This window comes from Pelodiscus sinensis, chromosome 14 (genome assembly GCF_052426305.1).
Source record: "Pelodiscus sinensis isolate ZL-2025 chromosome 14, ASM5242630v1, whole genome shotgun sequence".
Classification (NCBI taxonomy): domain Eukaryota; kingdom Metazoa; phylum Chordata; order Testudines; family Trionychidae; genus Pelodiscus; species Pelodiscus sinensis.
This window is the reverse complement of record NC_143065.1, coordinates 2,269,469-2,293,692: the sequence shown is the minus strand read 5'-3', so window position 1 is coordinate 2,293,692 and position 24,224 is coordinate 2,269,469. Positions and strand designations below refer to the sequence as shown.

At 45.4% G+C, this 24,224-nt stretch overlaps 1 protein-coding gene across 2 annotated transcripts in view; it reads right to left on the bottom strand.

Moving 5' to 3' along the window:
* The window catches only part of ENTREP2 (endosomal transmembrane epsin interactor 2), a 349,968-nt gene that overhangs the window by 5,197 nt on the left and 320,547 nt on the right, over positions 1 to 24,224 (bottom strand). For both annotated transcript variants that reach the window (XM_075897721.2, XM_075897722.2), the window contains exons 8-9: positions 13,118 to 13,193; positions 7,111 to 7,707 (exon numbers count right to left, since the gene is read on the bottom strand). In XM_075897721.2, the coding sequence (XP_075753836.2) occupies positions 7,111 to 7,707; positions 13,118 to 13,193 (673 nt within the window). The remainder of the gene's footprint in view (positions 1 to 7,110; positions 7,708 to 13,117; positions 13,194 to 24,224) is intronic.

Sequence of the window (24,224 nt, the reverse complement as noted above, 5' to 3'; positions counted from 1 at the left end):
TTCATTGACTCTTCTGCTAATACTGATATCGCGAATGCCAGATTATGCTAATGGTGTTTGTTAGGGGAAATTTTTCCACTACAGACTGGATTGAAACAAACATTCGTTATCTAGAATTAGAGAATCCTAGAGGTGGAAGAGACCTCAGGAGGTCATCGAGTCCAGCCCCCTGCCCAAAGCAGGATCAATCCCAACTAAATCATCCCAGCCAGGGCTTTGTCAAGCTGGGACTTAAAAACCTCTAGGGATGGAGATTCCAACACCTCTCTAGGAAACCATTCCAGTGCTTCCACACCCTCTTGGGCTACGTCTACATTGGCAAGATTTTGCACAAATACTTTTAATGCAAGAGTTTTTGCGTTAAAGTATTTGCGCTAGAGCGCATCTACACTGGCATGTGCTTTTGCACAAAAGCATCTGTGCCAGTGTAGACGCTCTCTTGCGCAAGAAAGCTCTGGCGGCCATTTTAGCTATTGGGCTTTCTTGTGCAAGAAATTCATGTTGCCTGGCTGCACTGGCCTCTTGTGCAAGAACACTTGTGCAAGAGGGCTTATTCCTGACCGGAAGCATCATAGTTCTTGCACAAGAAGCCCTGATTTCTTACATTAGAACGTCAGTGTTCTTGCGCAAGAACTCGTGGTCAGTGTAGACAGGTGGCAAGTTTTTGTACAAAAGCACCCGCTTTTGCGCAAAATCTTGCCAATGCAGACACAGCCTTAGTGAAATATTTTTTTCCTACTATCCAACCTAGACCTCTCCCACTGTAACTTGAGACCATTGCTCCTTGTTCTGCCATCCATCACTACTGAGAACAGCCTCTCTCCACCCTCTTCGGAACCTCCTTCAGGAAGTTGAAGACTGCTCTCAAATCTCCCCTCACTTTTCTCTTCTGTAGGCTAAATAAGCTCAAATCCCTCATCCTCTCCTCATAGGTTATGTGCTCCAGCCAAGGATGACCCGTGAGGCTAGGCAAACTGGGCAGTTGCCTAGGGTGCCACTGGCCCGGACGCCCGATGATGACGTCACGGACATTGATGGCCGTGCAGGAGGGGGTGCCAGTCGCACCTCCTGCCTGGGGTGCCAGCTGCTGCAGCTGGCCTCAGGCCGCTCCTGGCTCCAGCGCCCTAATCATTTTGGTTGCCCTCCACTGGACCCTCTCCAATGCGTCCACATCCTTTCTATAGTGGGGGGCCCAGAACTGGATGCAATACTCCAGATATACAAGCCACTGCTCCTATGCTGCAAACATAGCTGTAGTATAAGTTCCCAGGAGAAATAGTCAGAACAAGGAAAGTTTAAGACTGGTCTGGTGGCCTCAGCCATTTTATTACAGAGTGAACAATGCATCAAAACACTGTGAAAAATAGAGCAATGTTGAAATAAAAGAGATCCAGGACTCCACTTCAGGTCAGCACTGAGTTTCTCCCAAAAACTGCTTCCCAGAATATGTGGTGGTTCTGCATGATAACGTATGGCAAAACTTTGCACTCGCACCTCCTACAGTGGCTCCCAAACATTTTACGAAGCTAGCCTACCACTGCATTGAGTCTTTTTTGCAATCCACCATTTCATATACATATACATACCCTGCACCCTGGAATTGCAACCCTGACTGCAGCTTGCTACCTAAGTGATGGGAGGGGCAGCAGGGTCAAATTTAAGAGGTGGTGCAATCCGAGGTGCAGGACAGGAGCCATTGTTGCAAGGTAAGTAAAGCGTGAACCCTCGCCACTCACTCTGGTCCTCTGCATCAAACCATGAGGGATCTAGGAGGGAAGGTGGTGTGATGTGATACTGAACATAAATGATGTATGGTATTAGTAGTGCTAACAGAGTCCTGGGGAAAGGCTTCCAAATTACTTGTCTGTAGGTTGGTAAAATTATTGATAGGGGGAAAAAATGCTAATCAGCTGGGCAGCCTGTGAATCTTTCCTGGGCGGATGCCCAAGTGCACAGCTTACAGGGAACACTACCTATAATTCAATTTTAGGAAACTGACACATCACCTGTTTCTAATGCAGCCTGAAATGATCCTGTTTCCTAATGTTAGCTACATGTAGGGACACGGGCAAATGATCACTTGTTAAGAAATGTTTCCATGGTTATGATGCATTTTCCTCTTTGCTGTATATTTATAAAATGTGCAGATCTTTAATATTATAGGCTTAATCTTGAAAGCCAATAGCCATCAGTGAGCACAGTGAGGACTCAGCTCCTCTTGGGAGCAGGCCCTATTGTAATTTGTAAGAGACCCAATTAACCACAGAGCTATCTAGGCTGTAGGTGCAGGCATTCTGTCTCCTCAGTCCAGCCCCCTTTACAGCTACATTCTGCTGCCGAGCAAGCGGCATGCACCACTTATTTTCATTAATGTTCACATTCTGGAGAATATCTTGCCACCTTTTCCTGAGCTCTGTCATCCAGTTGCCAAAGCAGCTGCAAATAGCTCCAGAGGTGTTTTGCTCTCTGATGAGAGGTACCTGAGATGCTAGCACAATGATCACGTGATGATTCCACTTTGACTCTCAGAAACCTGAGATTAAAAAGGGTTAAATCCACACATTTTGGGTAAGACTGTTTATTGCTCCTTCCAACACTGAAAACTATTTTGACCTTCTAGTTACATTAGAGGATACTTTTCTTCTGCATCTTCAGGGCAAAGCATATAATGAAAAACTGCTCTAATCCTCCCTGGCAGAGTGTATAATGAAATCAGGATAAAACAATATTAAAAACACATAGAGTCTCTCGAACTCATGAAACTCAGTGCTGGCTGCTTCTGACCTCAGCTTGCCTTCATGTGCCTAGGCATTGCAATACACTGCTATGGCTCTTCAGATAAAAGGTGACATTTCAATGAGTTTAAATGGAGTTTGTCTTGGCAGCCTTTACCATGCTGGTGATGCTCAATATACCTGGGGCAAAGAGCAAAATAAACCACTAGACATTATCTGCCATACTAGTAACTATAGTGAATGCCAGCAATGGCCAAGGCCGCCCTGGGCTAGTGTACACAGCTATCCTGGCAAACTCTCCTAGCATAAATGCAGTTTTTACTAGCATCACTAATTCACTGTTTTAGTCCTACTTTGGTATGGTAATAGTTTAATGAAAAAGTGCACTTCCTTTATACATCATTTTCAGCTTGAGTACTTGCTTAGGTATTTGATATTCTTGGAACTGAACCAGCAGATAGATACCCTCTTTTAAACATACCTACACACAAGAAATCTGATCCCCAACATCAAGAGGTAACTGGGTGGACTATTGACCAAATAGACTATAATGAACCTATGTAAAGTCTTAAACCACATTAATCTGAGGATTACTGGCATGAAAGCCTTAAACTGCTCAGCTATACTAGGTGTATTGACTGTTGTGTTACTGTTGGTGCGGTGCAAGTATAATAATTGTGCTCGCTGGAAGCTAGTTGTGCAATGGCTATGGCATGCACGATCCTATCTGGCAGAGACCCTTCACATCAATGTGTAGCATTACATTCATAAAACCTAAATACCAGGACTGATAGCCTGGAAATAAGGCCAGGGGCTTAGTCAGCCAGTCCTTAGCACCTCCTGGAGCATGGCACACTGTCCCCTCAGCCCTTAGAGCTGCCAGGAGCATGCAGAATGGTGATCCAAAGGTGAATTAAAGGCCCCTGGGGCAACTGCCCCTCTTTATCCCTCTTGGTCAATGGGCCTGAATATGCTAGACACCTCCCAGAAGTTAACTGGTGGTGCCCCGGAGTGCAAACAGTTCTAATTAAGATTCTCCTACAACGCCACCAGGAGACACATACCTGGTTTTCTCTCCCACAAAAGATGACCCGGACACAAATCTACCAATCACATTCAAAAGTCTCAGAGTAGCAGCCATGTTAGTCTGTACCTTTTAAAACAACAAGTAGTGCCACAGGATTGCTCATTTTTAAATCTACCAGTGTAAGTTTGGACAAATCATTTTATTTTCTGTGCCTTTAGTTCCCCATCTCCACAATGCAAATAATTCCACCCGCCTCCACTTCTTTTTTGTTTTGTTTATTTAAGTGACTCTTTTTGCAGGGGTACTCTTTTAAGTATATATTTGTAGAGCACTAGTGGGACTAGTCTTATTGGGGCCTCTAGATGCTACCGTAACAAATTATAATGAAAGGACAAATCTAAACTGTAAATTACTGGCAACCGCTAGCTTTGCCTCAAGTTTTGGGTGAAGCCCAGCTAGTTTCTAGCATCCCACCTCTTGTCCTCAAACTCTGTGGATCCCAAGTTCCATTTCTGCAAGGCCAGACTGGCCATTAGTGTAAACCCTCAGGCACATTTTCCTCCCAGCAAGCAAACAGAAACAAGCACAAAGGAAAGTGGTGTGCCAATTTTCTGCATCTTTGCATTCCTCGGGAGAAGATTGGTTTGGTCTGGCTCATGATCAGGATGCTGGTGTTTCCTTTCCCTTCCCTTACTTTTTTCCCCTGTGGAAAGCAGGCACCTATATGTGCTTTAATGTCAAAAGGCTTTCTTCCTAGTGCCCACAAATACAGAGCCATTGGAGCCCTTCTCACAGAGCTGAATCCACCTCACTGAAACATGCCCACTTAGCTGGAGTTGGCATAAATGAGTTGCATGGGGAGGTGGGGAATAGAATTCTCCCCAGGCGTGGAACATCAGTAGAGTTCTGCACCAGATTTTGCAGCAACTATGCTGCAATAAAAGACCTAAGAGTCACCAAATGAAATTAATAGGCAGCAGGTTTAAAACAAACAAAAGGAAGTTTTTCTTCACTCAGTGCATAGTCAACCTGTGGAACTCCTTGCCAGAGGATGCGGTGAAGGCTAGAAATTTAACAGGGTTCAAAAAAGAGCTAGATAGATTTATGGAGGTTAGGTCCATCAATGGCTATTAGCCAGGATGGGTAGGAATGGTATCCCTATCCTCTGTTTCTCTGGAGATGGGTAATGGGAGAGATCACGTGAGGATTACCTGTTGTGATCCCTCCCTTTGGCCACTGTCGGCAGACAGGATACTGGGCTGGATGAACCTTTGGTCTGGCCCAGTATGGTCATTCTTATGTTGAATGCTGTTCCCCCATTCTGCAAGGAGCACTGAGTCTACCTAAGTCGCCACTCCTTACCTGGCCACTCTCAGTGTATGGTATTACGTCCAGGAGTATAGACCCCCTTTAATGGGCTGCAGATCTTCTGCCTCTCCTGCACTAAAACTCCACCACTACCACTGTTCCTCAGCCCTTCCCTGCTGCACAGGTTTTTTTCCACCGAATGAACAATGTACAGCCTAAAGCAATTACCAGATTGAGATTTGCAGCATCTAAACATTTCATGTTAAACTCTGCAGCTTCATAGCCCACCCCTGAAGTATCCAGATCAAATGCTTAGGCAGAGATACCCAAAGATAAGCAACTCCAGATGTGTGTCACAAGAGAAAGTACATTAGGAAAGATGAAGCTCAAGGGGCTGATAGAAACAGCTGCGACATGTCATTGGAAATAAGCTTCTTGTAATATTTATGTAATTTCCAAATAATGTTCAACAAACTCTTCACCCAGAGTAGTGCAGAAAGCAGGCAGATGTTATGACTAGAGATGAGGCACATCATAGAGGTGGAGAAATTATGAACCTTTCAAACTGTTTATGAAGTTTACAAAATAACTTTCACTTACACTGATCCTTACACTGATCCTTTCGTTCAAAGGGATTTAATGTTATAGAACAAACAATTTGGTGATGAAAGAATCTCCCACAAGCTAGGTCAACACAAATAATTTCCCTATATGTGACATACACACAGGTATATATTGGTGTTGTCTTTAGATATTTCTCTGTCACTTTTTGTAGAGTCTGCTAAGCAGAGTACAAATTAATGTATGAGTCCAACTTTCCAATGCATGAAGTTAAGTGCATGGGAAATTAAACAAACTGAGTTCAAATATCCCTAGTTGTAACCCACACAGCTACTGCTTGCTAGAAATCCAACAAATACTATTTTTAGATTAAGGATACACGTTTTTCTGGTGGCAATTTGCAGCAAGTTCTCTAGATTTAAAATACCAGTGCATTAACTTATGTTCCATGGAGCTTGCAGAACTAGCTGTCAGTGTCTCTGAAATTCAGAGAATCACAGAAATTAAAGATGTGTAAGTCCCAGTTGATCTTCTAGCCCCTCATCCTATTGGTGCAGGGTTATTCTACATACTATATTCTTATATTTTGCCTGCTTCTGTTTTAAATTAGCCAAGTAATGACTCTTCCACCAGTTCCCTTGGAAAACTATTCCACTGTCCAACTGCTATCGCAGGTAGGACAACTTTTCTTCCTTTTACTTTCAATCTGTTTCTCCACTTTACTCTTTTGATATTTACTACCTTTTGTAATGCGTACTCCTTTTCAAATCACTGTAGATGTATCATCTCTGCTAACATTTGGCCAAGTTATTCTACGGCAACAAATATTTCCTCTTTAACAGGAATAAACTGATTCTTTATGAAGAGTTGGCAGCTGCTAAGCAAGACTTCTTCCTCCACCTTCCCCTCCCATCAGCTGAGGGTTTTTATAGCAGAAGATGCTGCTGTAGGAAAGTCAGCAACTTACCACCTGGTTATTCTCATCACTTTGGGTCACTGTCCTTCTGAAACTGACCCCCTCCCCTGCCTCTAGAGAAACTACTGTTGGTGTATTGCTGATCCCTGCAAAGCCAATGCCTTTGGGAGGCAAACCAGAGGCCAGGCCTGCTGTAGCATAAGTATGTCGGCTTGGCCAGTCCCCTCTCCTGAGCGGTACCCCAGCTTCCGCTCAACTCTCTGGTCTTGGTGTTCAGTGTGATGGTGGTAGACTGGAAGAGGCACCTGTTCTTTACATGCTGCCCAAGAGGTCGTTTTTCAACTCAGTGGAGCATGGTCAATATAACTGAGAACAGCCACTATTAATTTCACAGAAGTATATTTCTTCCCACATTTGTACTGCCTATAACCTTTAAACATGGGAGCTAAATTCTACCTACATAAATCATGCCGCAAAGCTTCAGTAACTTCCAACAATACTAGCTCTAAGATAAGTCAAGTGTGATTTACCCATGCCATGTTGCCTTAGTGACTCACACTTACCTTCTGTGCTGGATGAACATGCTACAGGGTCACTAGTAGATCGGACTATGTTTGGAATTCTGTATTTCCTAACGCAATGCGGCTGGGCAGTTCTCTCAGAGTAGCCACAGTGTGATGAAGTAGTTGCAGGCATGGAACAGGGCGAGGACTGAGAGTGTACGGCAGCGGGCTGGTTAAAGACTCCACAACATATTTTCATTTGTTTCAGGGGTGGCGTGGCTCTGTTTTCTTTCACAGAGCTCTGGGATTCTCTTTCTGATGGGCTGAAATTCTCTGCGGAGCAGACTGAGGTTCTGACAGGACCATAGTTCTCATATTCCTGGCCTTGAAACCTGTCCACAGAGGCTCTGCTGTGGGAACTGCCATCCTCATCAGGAGAATATTGTGAGCTAGTCCTGCGAAACCCAGAGCGAATGCTGTGATCCAAACTGGCGCAGCTTTTGTTTGTGGCACCGCGGTGGGTTGTACTGGACGGAGAAAAGTCTGTGGAATGAAGAGACCCCTGAACTTCCAGAGAATAAAGATCCTCTGACGAGTATCTATGATCTGGAAGATCCGCAATCTCAGAGGCCAGCAGGGAGGTACTGTCAACAGACGCTGCAAAACAAGCATTTTGAGTGTTAGCAAGAAAAACCTTGTCCTAAAGAGAGAATGATCTAATGCAGCGTTTCCCAAACAATGGGCTGTGGCCTGCTACTGGGCCTCAGTGTGGCTGCCGGGAGGGGAGCGGGGCGGGCTGGGAGGAGGTGTGTGTGTGTGGGCGGGGGGGGGGGGGGGGGACCGACTGCCGGGAAGCAGGGTTGGGGGCAGCGGGGCTTTCCGGCAGAGATGGGGGGGGGGGGGGCGTGCGGCAGAAGCAGGGCTGGACGGGGGCAGCGGGGCTGGCCAGGAGAGATCAGGAAGAGAAGCAGGAGAGAATCGACTGGCTGGGAGGGGGTGGAGGGAGTGGGGCTGGTCAGGGGGGCCATCGGGAGGAGCAGGGCTGGCCGGGGGAGATCAGTGTGGAGTGGGGAGGAACCAGCCACCGGAAGCAGGGCTGAACGGAGCAGCAGGGTTGGATGGGAGAGATCGGGAGGAGAAGTGTGTGTGTGTGTGGGGGGGGGGGGGCGAATCGGCCGGGGGGAAATGGGACTGACCTGGGCACGAGTGAGTCCGTCCCCGGGGATTCTATTTTGACCCCTCCCCCCCATAACCATCCTCGAGTCGTCACGAACTACCTGGCTGGCAGACACACTCAGGCAGCGTGAGCACATCTACCAGCCAGGCAGTTCACAGCTACAGACTGATACACCTAATAATAATAAAACTTACCTAGTTAAAAAATACCAGACATTTTATATGTCCAGTATTTTCTCAATTTGTTTCCCGGACAGAACCCTCAACTACCTGACTGTCCGGTACAAAACCGGACACCTGGCAACTCTGCCCCCCTTGCACCCTCCCTCCCAGCCAGACACCCTCCCCCCAGTCTGCTCCTGCTCCCGCCTCCAGGAGTGCCCGTGCGGTGCCGGGTCCCCCAAGCCCTGGCCCGGGCTGGGCAGAGGATGCAGCCGGGTGAAACACTGGACATTTATTCATTTTTAATTTTTTTTAATGTGTGTTTATATTTTTGGGCTGCACAAGACAGTACTGAAAAAAAACGGGTTCCAACTAAAGTAAAAAGTTTGGGCAACCCTGGTCTAGCCAGCTTTCTGTCCATCTTACAGTCCATTTATCTAATCCATATTCCCTTAACTTGCTGGCAAGAATATTGTGGGTGACTGTATCAAAAGCTTTGCCAAAGCTGGCACTGGGGGCTTTGGGAGGACCAGAAACAACTTATTTGAATATTCATCATTTGCTTAATGATTATGCAAATATGTAAATGAATGTTACTGGTCCTCCAAAAGCTCGTGAATGAATTTACTGGTCCCCGTGTCAAAAAGTTTGGGAACCCCTGATCTAATGGGTCAACTCATGGATTTAAACCAATAGATTAAAATAATTTAACTATTTTACATGGCAAAATGCCAGGATAGTAAAGATTTACGTCATCCTCCTGCTTTTAGTGTCTCTTATGCAAATTGCTTTGAGCTATTCCCATCTATTTTCTTTCACTGATAAAGCTTATGTCATAGTATATTCTCCCTCTGCAGTTACACTGAGGTGAAGTCCTGCCTTCATTGGTTTCTTTGCTAAACATTTCTGTTCATGCTCTAAGGATGATGTGTGGTAGACAATAACGCTTTCCACAGACACTCAGTAACCAAGGAACTGATCAAAGTTTTACAACAGTCAATGCTAGTTTTGTATCTAGCACCTTGCAACTAGGCATCATGTGTGTCTCAAATTCACATCAAAGAGCTTTTTGAAAAAGAATCCACCCTTCTAGCATTTCTCTAGCATACCAAATGTAGAGAGAATCAGAGATTTCCTTGTCCCTACATGACAGATGAAAGCTCAACAGTCTCTGCAGATCTACATCACCTTGGAAGCCCTTTGTATTAGGAGCTGAAATTTTTCTCTCTTCTTTCAAGGTGGTCACAGTGCATATTATCAATGAAAACATGTCTGTGTTTTATGTAAAGGTGTATTTTTCTCCTCTTTGTTGCCAGAAATGATTTTCAAAGAGAACAAAGGAAATATCTTTGATGGGGAAGCACACCTCCAGCCTTGCATATACATTGTTTTTTGCCCAATTCCAGAATACAAGAAGTTACTTTTCAACAGCAGCCTACTAGAACTGAGGAGGCGCTATCAGGTGTCATCTCAAATCATACAGAGAATACACATCACTTTGTTTCAATCAGCTCAATTGCTGCCCCTTTCCATGTAATAGCTATTGCTAGCAATGTTGATCAGGTAAACAGATTCTCATATTTGTGTTTCAGAATGCGCCAATAGAATCTGTTAGCAGGTTTACAAATGTTTGGTAAATTGCCTCTGTGCACCTGGGGTCTGGCTGGCAGGAAGCAGTGGAGGTGCTGAACGAAAGCCTCTTAGTATGTCAATCCTGGTCTGGCAGGAATTACTGTCAATTTCAAAATTTCCAGATAACCCTGGAACTCCAAGGATGTGGAGAAGGCGCCACCACTGCATAGGATGCCAAATATCTGAAAGGCTAGACTTTACGAAGGCCGTTCCATCCCCATTCAAAATTGCTAAATGAGACCTAGTATTTTCTTCTGGGCATGTGGGGAAAAAATCCTCGTATTTGCCAGGCAACCGAAGATCATCAAAAGACACGTTACTCAGTTATGTAAATATCTCTTTAGGCATGTTAAAATACATAATCTTTACTGCTCAAAGTGTAAGGGGCTCATTGAAACTTAAATTTGGTGATGTAAATACTTAGACACTTTTAAACAGCACGTTTGTTAAATATACCACAATATCTCCAGAAGCTGATTACTCAAGTATTTACGATGAACCTTTGTAACATATCATATTAGTCCTGGTATGAGATGTTTAGAACATGACTACAGGTGTGTGAATGGATCAAATCAATACCCCATCCTCAGAGCATAGGCCCGGAAGTAATGTCTAACCTTTCCATCGAACCTCTTTGCCAGGATTTAGTTTTATTGATACTCAGAAACATCATGTACCAAACCTTCCAGACACTCCCACACTCTCACTATCCTGGTTAGAGTTGCTTGGATCCATTTGTCAGCCTGACTTACAGGCCTTCTTTACACTTTCTCATAATTGCTACACTTCACTGGTGCAGTTCCCCAGGTGTTATCAACAGTTAGCAGTAGTAAAGGCTGGTCACCATCATCACTGTGCAGAGCAGGGCTACAGGCACATAACTGAGTTACAGTGGCACTCACAGCAGTGGCAAGATAATTTTAGGTGTTTTATTTTGGGGATGAGAGCGGGTAGTAGGGGAATCTAATGTAGACGCAGACAGCACGTTTGCGCACAACATACTTAAGCACAATGTTGTAGTGTTGTTGTAGCTGTGTTAGTCCCAGGATATTAGAGACACAAGGTGGGTAAGAATAGTGATAGAAATGTAGCCATGTTAGTCTAGGGTAGCTGAAGCAAAATGCAGGAAAATGTAGCACTTTAAAGACTAACAAGATGGTTTATTAGATGATGAGCTTTAGTGGGCCAGACCCACTTCCTCAGATCAAAAATCAGGTGGGTAAGGTAATATTTTTTACTGGACCAGCTTCTCTTGGTGAGAGAGAAAAGCTCTCAAGCTGCCACAATTCCTTCAGGTGAGATCTGTGTAAGTCTCACTAACAGAATCTGTTTGTGTCTCACCAACAGAAGAATCTGATCCAACAAAAGATATTATTGCACTCCCCATATTTCTCTCTCATTATGGAAGGGACTACATTCCTGTGATTGGAGGCAGAACCTCTTTAGAAGTGAGACTATACATAAAAATACCTGATTGATATTCACTGTATGAATTCTGTCATATCAGTAATACAAAAATGTAATAAAAATGTAATGAAGTCCTTTTGAAAAGATGCACATACACTTTTGCACCCACCGTTATGTACCCAAGGCTATGTATTTTTATTATGTAAACATTGTAAATACATATGCAGGGTTACAAAATATTTATGACTGAATCACTGAGTCTTTACGTATTATTTCAATACAAAGCTGCTCACCCTAGTGACCCAATGAATTCAGTTTTGATAAAGCAAATATCTGCTATGGGTATATAAGAAAGCTCTTTGTAATCAGCACCTGATACATAATAAAAATGGATCATCCTGAACTGTCAACATCACACTTCACAAAGATGTCAAAAAGGTTTTTTGAAAAGAACGTTTAGTGCTAGTGCAAAGAGAGGGACCAATCTCTCTGCAGACTAAAGTCTTCTAGTTATCCACGAAACAGACACATTATGGAAAGTGCCTGATTCCCAACACTGAATTGTCAGCATACTCTGACCCTGTTTTGGAGGATAGTAACAGAGGCTAGTTCAGTCCCCAGAGCTGTTAAAACTTTAGCTTGTCATCTGATATTGTCAGTAAAAGTGCCAACAGGTAATTCCTATGGAGTGTTAATGTTGGCTGTGATGTGGGTACCTGTCTGCTGGGGATTGGACTAATACCGCCACCTCATTTCATACACACCCTGAACGGGCATCAACTAGTGACAAATTCTGGTCCTTGAGCTGAATTTAAACTACTGCCCTTGCACTCATGACACTCAGACCTGTTACAGAAAGGTGGCCCTGATAAACTTGCTGAAAAGAATAAGCTGACTCAGTGCTGCTGCTGCTCAGCAAACAGTCAAGAGAGCTGCCTTCAGGAAACCGAGATTCGGTACATTCCTAGTGTTCTGGAGACTATGTACATTACACAGCTTACATACTGGAGAGCAGCCATAGGAAAGAATCATATGAAAGGTGGCCACAGCAGTGTATTAAAATTATTCCTAGAGTGCCATGTGTGTGCACGGTGCTTTAAAGACAACTAAACGGCTCACTCCCTGCCTCAAGAAAGCTTCCAAGCAAAGCTCTCCACAGAGCTTTGGAGCCAGCTTGGGAGAAGAAAACTGGCTTTTTTCTATGCTTGTGTTGTCATTCTAGTAACATCAGTTTCTGTAGAAGTAAAGTAGTGAGTGACTGGGACAAAAGTGCTGCTTCTTATGCTCAAGCAGTGATCAAATTCCTCCTCTTCAAGGTAGAAAAGAATGACCAGGAAGAAACAGCCCACTCTAATGCCTGGTCTACACTTAAAAGGTAATTTGACATGGGTATGTGCTCAAAGGTGTGAAAATTCACACCCCCTGAGTGACATAGTTAAACCAATCTAACCCCCTGTGTAGACATGGCTAGACCAATGGAAGAATTCCGTTAACCTAGCTACTGCTAATTGGGGAGATGGATTACCTACATGGATGAATAAACTCCTCCTCTCATTCTAGGCTGTAGCCTATGGCACCACAGAGGGATAGCTGCAGCACCGTAGCCTTCCTCTGTAGCACCCATAGGATAAACATAGCCTTAGTGACAACTGCAAGCTTCCAAAATAAGGAAAAGCAATGGTAAAATCACCTTGTGTGCTAAAGCCGGCTGTTGTGTTTCTCTCACCCACACTGGACTCGGTCACTTGTTGAGTTGCATCGGTGACCTGTACAGAAAGTATATAATAAATAGCGTGTTAGCCAGCAGATATCGTTACCCACAAATACAGAGCTGAAACATACTGTCATGGATCCAAAGGATATGACTGGTAATGGGAAAAAGCTATCCCATGAGTTGCTATTCAAAAGGTAATTTACTATGTCTCTGTATTAGCAGCAGATGTAAAGCAAATGAATGTGCATAAAGTAATTGCTGGATTTTCCAGAATCTATCAACTAAATTATCTTGGGTTCACAGGCGTTTAGGACTTCAGGCTAACATTACAAAATCAAAATGACTGCAGTGCTTAAAATCAATGCTTCTATCTTCTTACCATATGTGCAACGTGCCTCAGGTGGCACATGACCTGGATTCATCACCAAATTTGATCCATTGGTTATATCATTAGCTTCCTTTTCCTGGACCAGTTCTGATGGGAATGTGCAATGTGAACTGATGTGTGCCCCTTCAATGTTCCTGTTACCCACAGTCTTTCTGCAGTGGTTTGTATTTCACTCCGTTCCCACCTCGTGATCTTAGGGACAAACTGCCAGGTGGAATCATCATAGACTAAAGCTGGTAGAAGTAGGTGAAGAAACAGCCAAAGTGCTCACAGACAACAATTTTGACTAGATTTTCTCTGCCCTCTGTGCATTGCCTCTTCTACTACACCCTCACAGACTTTTCACCTCAGCTTCACCCCACATCTTCTCCCCATACCCTCTGCTCTGTCAGGCTCACCCTTCTTCCCTTTAGCATGCCCTACTTTCACTTTTCTTGCAATATATTTCCCCCAACTAAGCAAGACACTATCATGCTATCTGTTGTCATCACATTGTTTATGTTGGTTGTGTTTCCCCGTCCCCTTTCTCCCACCTTCTTTCTGTCTTTTTAGACTGTGAGCTCTTTGGGGCCCTTTCAGGCCTTGAATAACTAGAGTACCTGCTTTTAAGTGCTGAATGTAGTCATCTCTAAATTGCCATACGGTCCTTAAAGATGGATGGTGCTCTACAAGAGTAGGGCATTATTATTTATAGAAGTGGACTCATTACTGCTGCCAACAATTTGCAAGGGTGGATTATTATTAGCAAATGGCTCCTTCTGCCAGAAGGAAATTCAAGGATGATTTCCCCAATCCACCCCGAAATTATTCACTGGTGCAGCACAGTTTGTGTTTTTGAAAAGTTCTTTAAAACCTTTTCACCCCATCATTTGAAAACATCTCACTATATTTTCTCCTTAAAATGTATTTACAAATTTTACTTTAAATATTGATGATAAGTTAGTTGATGAGTTTCAGTAAATCACGAAGCCTCATGAGGAATTATAAAACATTTTTTTCTGAAAAACATAAAGAAGGGTGTGGGAGCGAAGAGAGTTTGCAAAACAAATACAGAGAAATACCTGATTTATTTCTCATTAAGAGAGGAGAGTTAGCATTAAAAAGTTATTCACTTAATTAAGGTTAGAAACAACATTCATAACTCCAGAGTCATGTGAATTCCCGTTGGAGATTTCTCTGCAAAATCATTATGAGGGAGAAGAGCTCAGAGAGAGCATGTTAAAGGGAAATAATTTTTAAAAAATTAGACAAGTCTTTAAGGACTTGATTTAGAACCTATTGAAGTAGTGGGCTTTCAATCAGGCCCCTTACTCTTGTTGTTTTAACCCCTCCATTTAATATTTAGCAGTTTCTTTGGGAATTTGCTGTTGGAAAAGAATAAATGGTAATTATGAATAAAACAAGAGTACCAAAATATGCCTTAAGACAAGGTCACAGCATGAGAACTACATCATCTTTAACAGAACACATCACATCTGATTCTGTATGGCCACATTTAACCAGCAGACATTCATTGCAATACATGACAGCCTAGAAATAATCATCAGTCACTTCTATGTAAGCTCCGGTGTCAAGGGCTTAATTTGTATTTGGCTATCTATAAAATTGAATGTAACATTACTACACTAAAGCCATTAATAAAAAAGCTCTGTTTCTGAAGATGACTGTCTACATGAAAGATGGTATTAGAAATATTCCCCATGCAGATACAGCTTCCAAGATGCAGTACTGTAGAACAGAAAAAATACTTAAAGTAACAGGATCGTGTTGTGAAATGATTTGCCGACAAAATGTTATCCTTAGAGAATCTTTCTTTTCTATATGTAGAAAAGCTTGATTACTTAATCTGTACAATAGCTGGAGTTCCAGCTATTCCTCTTGAAGGGCATATGTGCTCACTCCATGGGCTCGTCTACACTGGCCCCTTTTCCGGAAGGGGCATGTTAATTTCAGCTATCGTAATAGGGAAATCCACGGGGGATTTAAATATCCCCCGCGGCATTTAAATAAAAATGTCCGCCGCTTTTTTCCGGCTTTTAGAAAAGCCGGAAAAGAGCGTCTACACTGGCCCCGATCCTCTGGAAAAAGCGCTCTTTTCTGGAGGATCTTATTTGAAGTAGGAATAAGATCCTCCGGAAAAGAGCGCTTTTTCCGGAGGATCGGGGCCAGTGTAGACGCTCTTTTCCGGCTTTTCTAAAAGCCGGAAAAAAGCGGCGGACATTTTTATTTAAATGCCGCGGGGGATATTTAAATCCCCCGCGGATTTCCCTATTACGATAGCTGAAATTAACATGCCCCTTCCGGAAAAGGGGCCAGTGTAGACGAGCCCATGTGCTTGAGGCTGGAAGATTTTTTTTGTTAGCAGTGTTCTTTGGTCTGAACCTACTCCCTTCTCCTCATGCTCCAAATCAAAGGTATGAGGGAATGGGGGATGGACTAACTGCATCCGTATTTTCTTCTCTACTATGAATACCTTGTATAGTAACAAGCTAAGTAAATGGATTTGTTCTTTGAAGCTATGTCTAGACTGTAGGCTTCTTTCGGAAGATGCTTTTCTGGAAGAGATCTTCTGAAAAAATTTCTTCCAAAAGAGAACATCCATACTGCTAAAGCACATTGAAAAAGTGATCTGCTTTTTCGATAGCTAACGTCCACACTGAATGGATGCTATCGAGCATGTAAGCTGTGATTACAATGGGTGGAATGGCCACCAGGGCACCTGTGTTTTTCTTTTTTCCCTTTTTTTCAAAAGAACTCCCTCTACCCCGTCCACACATGCCTTTTTCTGAAACAGCTCTTTCAGAAAAAGGCTTCTTCCATGTAGAAATGTCATAAAAATACCTTTGTTCTTTCAATTTTCTTTCGAAAGAACACGATTGCAGTGTGGCCATAATTGACTATTTTTTTTAAACGGCTGTTTTTCCAAAAAAACCTCTATAGTGTAGACATACCCTAAGTGAGGGTCCATCTGCATATTCCATTTGAGATGACTCACAGGCTACGTCTAGACTGCAAGCCTCTTTCGAAAAAGAGCGTCTAGACTGCAACTGGTACTTTTGAAAAAGCAAGCCACTTTTTTGAAAGAGAGCACCCAGGCAGTTTGGATGCTCTCTTTTGAAAAAGCACAATTTGCATTACATAGCGCCTTTTTTCAGAAGAGCACTTTTGATAAAAGGCATTATTCCTCGTAAAATGAGGTTTTCCATTTTCGAAAATCTGCTTCGTTTTTTCAATTTACTTTTGAAAGACCGTGGCAGTAGTCTAGACACAGGGGAAGTTTTTTTTAAAAAATGGCCTCTGTAGTATAGACACACTTACAATGTTCAGTAAGGATGGGTTGCAAGGAGCTCAGCTGTAGCACAGACCAAAGGACTATTCTTAAGAAGGGTGTGTCTGTTATGGAAACTTGTACCAAGATGGAAAGCTTTGTAGAAGAATGCATGCAGCCCCATGCTGCCATTCTATAGATCTCCAGAAGAGGAACATCTTAAAGTGAAGGTATCAGTGTAGCCTGGGCTCTGGTTGAGTTGGTTTTCATGCTTTGCTGGAGGGGTCACTATCAGTTTCTAGCAGGAGGATGATGCAGACTAAAATCCACTTAGAAAATCTCTGTGAGGAGATTGCTTCTCCTCGCATATGTATGACAAAAAGACAAATACTTAAGGACATTTCCTGAAAGGTTTCATCCTCTGTAGGTAAAAGGCCAAAGCTTCTTCCAGAGTGGAGTTTCCTCTCCTCTCTAATAGCAGGGGGATTCCGGCAGAAACAAGTGAAATGAATGTTCTGGATGAGACAGAATTCCAAGATAAATTTCGAAATGAAGTTAGGATGTAACCTCAAAGAGATCTTATCCTTATGGATGACCATATAGGGAGGAACTGCCACAAAGGTCACTCCCCACCCCCCCCCCAGCTCAGCTCATCTATTCTTCTGGCTGAAATGATTGCAACCAGAAATCTTTAATGAGAGATGAGCAAAGAAACATGGAGGCTAATGGTCTGAATGAGGGAATTCATTAGTGTGGACAGGACTAGCTCTAAGGTCCCATCAGTAAGTTTCATCACTGGAGGAAAGGGTCTAATAAGACCCTTTGAAAACCATACCATAGTCAGAGCAGTGAAGATTTTATGGTTGTACACTGAAAGGCAAAAGGCACTAAGAGCTGCCACGTGTACTCACACAGAGCTAAACCAACCATGACATTTTTAGAGACGGCAGTTAGTTCAGAAAATTAGGGACCTCTGAACCCTCTAGGGTTAGCTGATTATATTGACACCATGCAGGGAATCGCTTCCATCTTACTTTATAGTGTTTTCTTGAGCAGTCTTTTCTGAACAGAACAGCCATAATAGTGGGCCAAAGGTCCATCTAGCTCTGTCTCCTATCTTCTGACAGTGGCCAATGCCAGGTGCCTCAGAGGGAATGAACAAAACAGGTACCCATCAAGCAATCCATCCCTGTCACCCATTCCCAGCTTCTGTAAACAGAGACTAGGGACACTATCCCTGCCCATCCCGGCTAATATCCAGTGTAGTGGGGTGGAATGGCCACCCACTGAGCCGGAGGCCATTTTGGGCCCGGCCTAGCCCCGCCCCCTCACCTGACCGGAAGTCAAGGGGCGGGACTAGGGCTATAAGAAGGCTGCCTGGGAGCTCAGTCAGAGCCCAGCCTCCGAAGGAGCCGGAGGCCCGGCTGGAGCTCCTGCCTGGGGAGGCTAAGACCCGGGCTAGGCTGCCCTCAGCCACCTTCCCAGAGGCCGGCCAGGGCCTCCCTGCCCGGGCTACTAGGGCCTGGCCTTGCCCGCCAGCTGAACCACTCGCGGACCCAGAGGACGGGACCGAGCCGCTGGACCAGCTGGACCCCCGGTGGGTACGGGAACGCCGGGCCGGACAAGCCCCGCGGGACACTACAGAGCCCCGACCTCTTGACCCCTGGATTGGGCCGCTGGCCCCTGCGGAGACGACGCGGACTTCAACTCCCCGACAGGCCGCTGGGGCTACAGGTACTGGGGAAGGGGGAAGGGGGAGACAAGAAGCGGCCCAGGGGGTAGCATGGGCTGAGAACAGCCCTAGGCCAGCAAGTTGCGGGCTGGAGCCCCTGCTGAGCCCGTAGCAGCTGAACGGCTGCATCCAGGGCCCCTGGGCCGGGGCGCAGTGGAGTGGGTGGGCCTGCGCCCCCTGCCACCCACTAACCGGGTGGCAGTCTCCCACCCGCTTGCCACTGCTGCAGCTGCACTGCCTGCCCCGCTCGTGAACTAGGAGCTCCTAGAGACCTGTGGGTTTGTTTGGGGCCCGCCTTGCGTTGGGGCCTGGCCGCCAGTTGCTGCCCTACCCGAGGGCCTGGGCGTCCATATGAGGGTTTTGGCACCCGGCCACGATCCGGATCGGACCTTTAGAGGGCCAGGACTCTGACTACTTTAAGGCATGGTGGAGCCATAGGACGGACTAGCCATCCACTGTACCAGGGCGGAGGATCCGCCTCCTAAAGGCCTGCCGGCCTACAACGAACTATCCCCCGGAAGGGGACAGCTTAGAGGCTATGGTTGTCACTGCCGGAGGGCAGTGACCAAAAGGGCGACGTGGCAACGAGAGCCACCCGCTACACCACTGATGGAGCTATCCTTCATTAAGGAGTTCCCAGTTGATCCTGGGCCACGTGCGGTGCTGCTGCTTTGAAATGCCAAAATGCAAAAATGCATTAACTATTCGATTAGTGAATTTCACTATAATTAGCTAGCATAGCACAGAGTGTCTGTAACCATGCTTGTAGATATTTTGACAGTGTTCCAAAGGACATCACATATGTACATGGGACACCTTCAGCTAAGAGAATGAGACAAGACTGTACTGAGTTCAAGATTGCACCAATAAATTCCATAGCCAATGTGGGCGATAAAATGGAGTTTTTTGCATGGAGTCCCAACAATTGTAGGAAAATGGATAGAGTTGACACCTGAACTTACTGATGAGACTTTCCCAAGAGGAGACAGCCACTGAGGCAGGCAAACACTGACATACCCTGACAACACAGATATGCTGCCACTATTAACAATACTTGTTTGCGAAGATTCTCAACCACAGGAACTTCCAGAGTGCAGGGTAGATAGCTATATGGAAATAAATGCCCTTCAAACTGAGAGCTGGAAAACAGTTGACTTTGTTTAGTGGGTGGGGATTAGAAAGATCAGGACAATCATTCTGAAGCAGATGAAGACAGTCAGCTGCCAGATGTAGTATAAGCCTCCTTTCTTCTTGTGGATAATACCTTAAATAAAATTATCGTCCCCTGTACTGATGTGTAACCAGCTTTATGGCTCTCAAATGGAGCAGAGCGTCTACATTAGGGGTGGGCTATAATTTTTAATGGGGGGGGACCATGCCAACATTTTGGCAAGTGGTCAAGGGCCACATTTCTACTGAGGGAGTTTGGGAACAGAAGGGAGCTTGGGGTAAAAGACTGGATGCAGGAGGGGGTACGGAGTCTGAGAAGGAGTGTGGGTAAAGGAGGGGATTGTGATCTGGGGAAGACGCTGGGGGGTGAAAAGTTCAGGAGGAAGTGAGGGTGCCGGAGAGGATTCTGGCCTGGGGGAAGAGTGAAGGAGAGAGTCCAAGTTCTGTGAGGGAGTTGTGATCTGGGAGAAAGGGGTACATAATAGGGATGTTAACTATTGGTTAATTCAATAGTCAATTAACCTCATTAATTCTTACTGATTAGTGGCCTATTCTATAGTCCCCAGGAGCAGAGCTGGCAGCAGGACGGAGTGGCAGCAGCCCCTGTCCAGGGGAGACAGAGGTTCGAGACCCAGGAACTGAGACAGGCTGCCTGCCCACCTGGCTTCTTAATAAACTTTAAATGCAGAGCTGCAGCCAGAGGTAGGTCCCAGACCCGGTATAAGCCAGGACTGAGCTGGGCTGCTTAAAAATGTTCTGGGAAAAGGGTCCGAGGGAGGGGAACGTGTGTAGTCTATAGCATTAACCAATAAGCTTTTGCTTATCAGTTAATTGGTTAATCGACTACACTATTACAGCCCTAGTACAGAGAGTTTGGGTGGTGGCCTGGGGCAGAAAGTTGCGGGGGAGGGGAGAGTGGGGGTGCCAGAAGCAGGCTCTGGCTGGGAGGCACTTACCTAGGCAGCTGCCAGTCAGCAGCCCTGCAGGAACCTGGAAGCTGCAGTCGCAAGCTGCTCCACATGGCTCTGCTCCAGGCTGGGTGAAGGAGTGGGGGGGGGGGGGGGGGGAGTGGGGAGGAAGGAAGAAGGCTTCCCTGGCTGCCCCTGCCGCCAGCAAAATATCTCAGCTACTATTGGTCAGAAACTGGATAATGGGAGCTGAGAGATTTTGCTGCGGGGCGAGCCAGAGCACAAAGCCTGCCTTCTCTCTCCCAGAACAGACCAGCCACATTTAAAGCGGCTGCCACCACACTGCACTTAAAGAGCCTGGCGAGGCAGCTGCAGGCCGGATCTGCTGGCTTGGTGGGCTGCATCCAGCCATCTGGCAGCCTCTTGCCCACCCCTGGTCTACACCTGTCCAAATCTACTCTTGTGAGAGGCGCCTCTGAATGCTAGGTGGCTACTAAACAGGGTGTGAGAAGCTAGCTCAGGTGGACTTGGTGGGAGGATTCAAAAATATCGCTCATTGGGAGGGTAGGTCAGAAAGAAGAAAAAAAGAGCAAAACACTCTGTTTTCTGTCTTGCATTCTTTGGCTCATTGGTGGTGGTAGGTGTGAGGAACAGATGTTGACTCTCTGGTTCTGAGGTAGATATACCCAGAGAAGAGTGTGTTTCTCTTTAGTTTTGAAGGGTATGTAACTCGATCCAAGAGAAACATTTCTTTCTTGATGTAGATGCTTGGCAACATACAGAAGATTTTAAAGGAAGTTATGAGTTTATGAGCAATTCCCACAAAAGCAATGGCTGTCAGTTCATCTTTGAAAGTTAAACGTTTTAATTTAAAGCAAAGGATATATAGATCGGTCTGAAAAAAATATAACTTACTCGATTGTTCCATTTCTGGGGAAATACTCCTACACTTGTAAGGTTTTCTAAACTGGCTTTGCTCTCATGTTGTGAATCACTTAACTGCGCTTATTCAATGGGTTTTTTTTTATGTTGCAGTTGTACAGTTCTGTATAATTTGTACACCCAGCTCTGACTCTCGTATTACTGTAAAAACAAATTTGCACTAGACTACAAAAGCGTAGGTCCTATCTTTGGAATTGAAAATAATTATCATCATACTGCAGTTAAATTTAGTGTGGGTTAAAAATGCTAGATTGGCAGTTCTAAAAACTGAAGAAATGTATTTATTCCTTAAACAAATGCTGTACCATACAGGTACATGAAGAGCAAGCTACCCTGTCAGCGCACCTCAGGCTTTTCCTACACAGACCACTTCTAAGCATGAGAGGATAGTTCAGTCTCCATGCTTGTTTCCTTTTAAGATTCTCTGCTTAGACTGTCATTGAGGATGACAACTGCACAGTTGAGCTGTCTGATACACATGTCCAGATGGAAACAAGACCACAGAGCTCTTTTGACATAAGGCACAGAACAGCCGTCAGTTAGTAATGAATCCAGCCAGGCAGTAATACTGAGAGTCATGCTAGTGACAGTAACGCACATTCTGTGGCTGCTTGACTTGGGCCTCAACGTTAACAGATCTTGTGTGGTGGTGGTATGCAGCATGGGCCCTCTTCCTCAATCTGTAAGCTAAAAAGCCAGGGCGCTACAGGCGTTGTGTGAGCTCCTCAGCTTCTGTGTTTTCTACACCTGCGAACTAATCCATTCCTAGCACAAGGGACACTACAGTGACCTTGAAGGGAAAGGTTCCAGTATCCCCTCACCTATCCCCACAACTACTAGTTATTTTTAAGTTAATTGTTTTTACAGTGAAGCACAAGAGCTAACAAAAGACTACTTTTCATTCACTTGATTTTTCTCTCTCTGAAAGAGCAGCGAGGAGTCCTGTGGCACCTTATAGACTAACTGAAGTGTTGGAGCACAAGCTTTTGTGGGCAAAGACCCACTTCGTCAGATGCATACATCTCTCTGAAAGGAGACAGCACCAATACAAACAGGTGGCCTATTCCTGGGAACCCTGCATGAACACGAGTAAGGGCATATCTCCTTTAATGTCCCCTTTTTACCTTATTCCTTCCCCCCCCCAGCTGTGTTTGGGACCAGGAGTGGAGCCATGGTTGGGCCTGGAGCTGGGAATGAGGCTGGAGTTGTAGTGGGGATAAGAGCCAGGTGCTGGTCTGTGGTCAGGAACAGGGCTGTGGCCATGAACAAAGCAATGGCTGGGCTGAGGCAATGGCTGTGGCTGGGCCACGAGCCAGGGCCTGGAACTGCAGCTCAGGATGGGGCCAAGGGCTGAGGCAAGAGCAGAGCTGGGAACAGAATGTGTCTGGTTGGGCTCTCTCTTACCCACTGTGTTTTGGAGTGGCATAGGGGATAGGGCGCTCACCTGGGGAGGGCAGGGTAGCAGATTCAAGGCCCCCCCCCACTCTGGGAGCCAATACACAGGCTGCCCTGGTGGAAGGTGGGATAAGGGACTCCCTGAAGGTCAGGTGGGGGGGTGGGTTCTGGCGTGGCATAGGGGATAGGGTGCTTTCTCCTCTGTGCTTGGGGGGGATTGGCCCAGGCACCACTGCACCCCCTAAATATTTCTCTGTGTCTCTCTAAGGGGTGTGCCCCACAGTTTGGGAAACCAGTGGTCTACACTTACAATGCTGTAGCAATACACCTGTGCAGCAGCGGTGGGAGCTGCAGGGAAGTAGAGCAAGTGCACTCTGCTTCCCTGTGGCTCCAGCCACCGCAGGGAGCGAGGGGACCCAACTGCTGCTGTGGCATGGTACCAGGCTGCCCCAGTAATTCCTGAAGCTGCATCCTAGAGGGACGGGGTGCCATGAGAGGAAAAGGCGATGGCAGGAGGGGTGAGGCTTAGGTAACAGAACGCTTGAACAACAGAAATTGTGCAATCTGGCCCAGGAGTCCCGGTGGGAGTCCACCAGGACTCCTGGGCCAGATTGCACATTTTTTCGGAAGAAGGATGACCCATGGGCTGGGAGTTTGAGACCCTTGATCTACACTAAGGGATGAGCTCCCTTCCATTAGCATAGTTAATGGACCTCCCCAAAAGGTGGTAGCTAGTTTGATGGAAAAAATTTTCCCACTGACACAGCTCTGTTTACATCAGAGGTTAGGTCAGCTTAACTACTTTACTTAGGGGTGTGGACTTTTTACCCACTTAATTTTCTAGTGTAGATCAGACCTTAATCAAGTTAACTAACTTCTTGCCTGATGAATCAGAAGCCAGATATTTCCTACCAGTCCTCATCTCCAGCAATACCAGACGTAGCTCATACACTGTGATATTTGGAACACACAGCGGGTGTGTCTACACTACAGCACTATTTCGAATTAACTTAATTCAAAATAGTTAATTCGAATTAAGCTAATTCGAAATAATGCATCTATACACAAAAACTATTTTGAAATAGTGTTTTGGTATTTCAAAATAGCGCGTCCACACTGAGTGGACCCTGAACCGAAGTTAAGGCTGGCCGGAACCAGTGCTGGCAGGGCATCAGGTTAGGACTTAGTGTGTGGGGCTGCTGCCTGAGGCTAACTGAGCTCCGTGCTTAAAGGGACCCTACCCCCACTCGGACAGACAGTTCTCAGGGCTCTTCCACTGA